The sequence below is a fragment of the Apaloderma vittatum genome, unplaced genomic scaffold (genome assembly GCF_000703405.1).
Source record: "Apaloderma vittatum isolate BGI_N311 unplaced genomic scaffold, ASM70340v1 scaffold18746, whole genome shotgun sequence".
Classification (NCBI taxonomy): domain Eukaryota; kingdom Metazoa; phylum Chordata; class Aves; order Trogoniformes; family Trogonidae; genus Apaloderma; species Apaloderma vittatum.
In genome coordinates, this window is record NW_009721424.1 from 1 (window position 1) to 1,552 (window position 1,552).

The 1,552-nt window shown below is 40.9% G+C and overlaps 1 protein-coding gene across 1 annotated transcript; it reads left to right on the top strand.

Annotated features, from left to right (window-relative positions):
• Nucleotides 1–278: 278 nt before the first annotated feature.
• On the top strand, nucleotides 279–1,548 carry LOC104275433 (KRR1 small subunit processome component homolog; the record flags this gene model as incomplete). Its single annotated transcript, XM_009871395.1, has 4 exons — nucleotides 279–457; nucleotides 954–1,088; nucleotides 1,314–1,439; nucleotides 1,537–1,548. Coding segments are annotated over 4 exons (452 nt in total), but the record flags the coding sequence as incomplete, so codon positions are not given.
• Nucleotides 1,549–1,552: the final 4 nt, after the last annotated feature.

Consider the following 1,552-nt stretch of genomic DNA (forward strand, 5'->3'; position numbering starts at 1 on the left):
CAAGAAGAAAGCGGCCGCAGGTGGGAGCAGGGCGAGGGTTCGTGGGGGGGGGCCCGCAGCCAAGAAGCCCTCGGGCTGAGGATTCCCCTGTGGCCCTGGGTCTGCGGCCCCGTCCCGGCGCCGGGGGAAGAGGCCCCTCCGGTTTGCCCGAGACGAGCGGGGGGGCTTGGCCGGTCTGTTTTCTGTTATCTTTTGTAGTTAATCAGGGAGGAGATGTAATAATCACGGATGGAAGAGGAGAAATAAACAACTTATGTTTATTTTTTTTAACCCCTTAGCGGTTGATGAATCGGAACTTCTCACTGTGCCAGATGGATGGAAAGAGCCAGCCTTTACACGAGAGGATAATCCCAAAGGGCTGCTGGAAGAAAGCAGTTTTGCAACGTTATTCCCGAAGTATAGAGAAGCATACTTGAAAGAATGCTGGCCACTAGTCCAGAAAGCATTGAGTGAACATGTATGGATACTTGTTAATTGTGTTTCTGTGTTTTATCATTTGGAAGATAGAGATATTAAGCTTATAAAAATAGTGCAAGTCACTTTTCTCATATTATATTTGTGTATGCATCTCTCTGCTTGCATTAAAAATTAGTAGTGTGATTTCTGTATTGGCATCAAATCAGTGAAGGTCTGTTCAATTAGACTTGCAGTTCCTTACAGATACTGTCAGCAATGGTCTTTGCAGCAGAGTCTCCTCATCCAGTCACTGATAACTTGGTTGCACTTGAATGCAGAGAGATGAGGGAGGTGATGTTTTGGGCCTTGTGACACATATATTCAGTCTTTTGTGTGCATGTCTACGTGTGTGAATTGCCTTAGGCTGAAAGTTGTTTAAGGAATTTGGGCAAATGGATATGCATTCAGTGTTCTGTTTGTTAGCTTCTTGCTGCTGAAGATGAATTCTGAGATTCTTATTTAGAGATTGATTCACTATTTCTTTTTAAATGTTGCAGTATGTGAATGCAACACTGGATCTAATTGAAGGAAGCATGACTGTCACTACCACTAAGAAGACTTTTGATCCATATGCAATCATCAGGGCTAGAGATTTAATAAAACTTCTGGCAAGAAGTGTTCCATTTGAACAGGTCTGTATTAAATCCTGGAAGTTTGTATGAAATTCTATCACACTACTTACAAAATAGTATGTTTTCACAATGTGGAGTTTTCAAATGAGTCAAATAAAATAAAATATGTGTTTAAAGTAAACATGTCTGAAAATGAAGTGACAAGAATAAACGGAAGTATTCTCTTGACTCTTCCAAATAATAGATTTGCATTCAGGTGATATTGCCTGCTTCTTCTCTCTTTAGGCAGTTCGTATCCTTCAGGATGATGTTGCATGTGACATCATTAAAATAGGCTCTTTGGTGAGGAAGAGGGATACTTTTATAAAAAGAAGAGGAAGGCTTCTTGGGCCAAAAGGATCTACTCTGAAGGTACTTCTGATAGGTGTAGTAACCAGACAATTCTTAGTCCCAAATTGGTGTCACGTCTTTGATTTACACTTATTTAATTTCATTTTTTTTGATGTAGGCCCTGGAACTGTTAA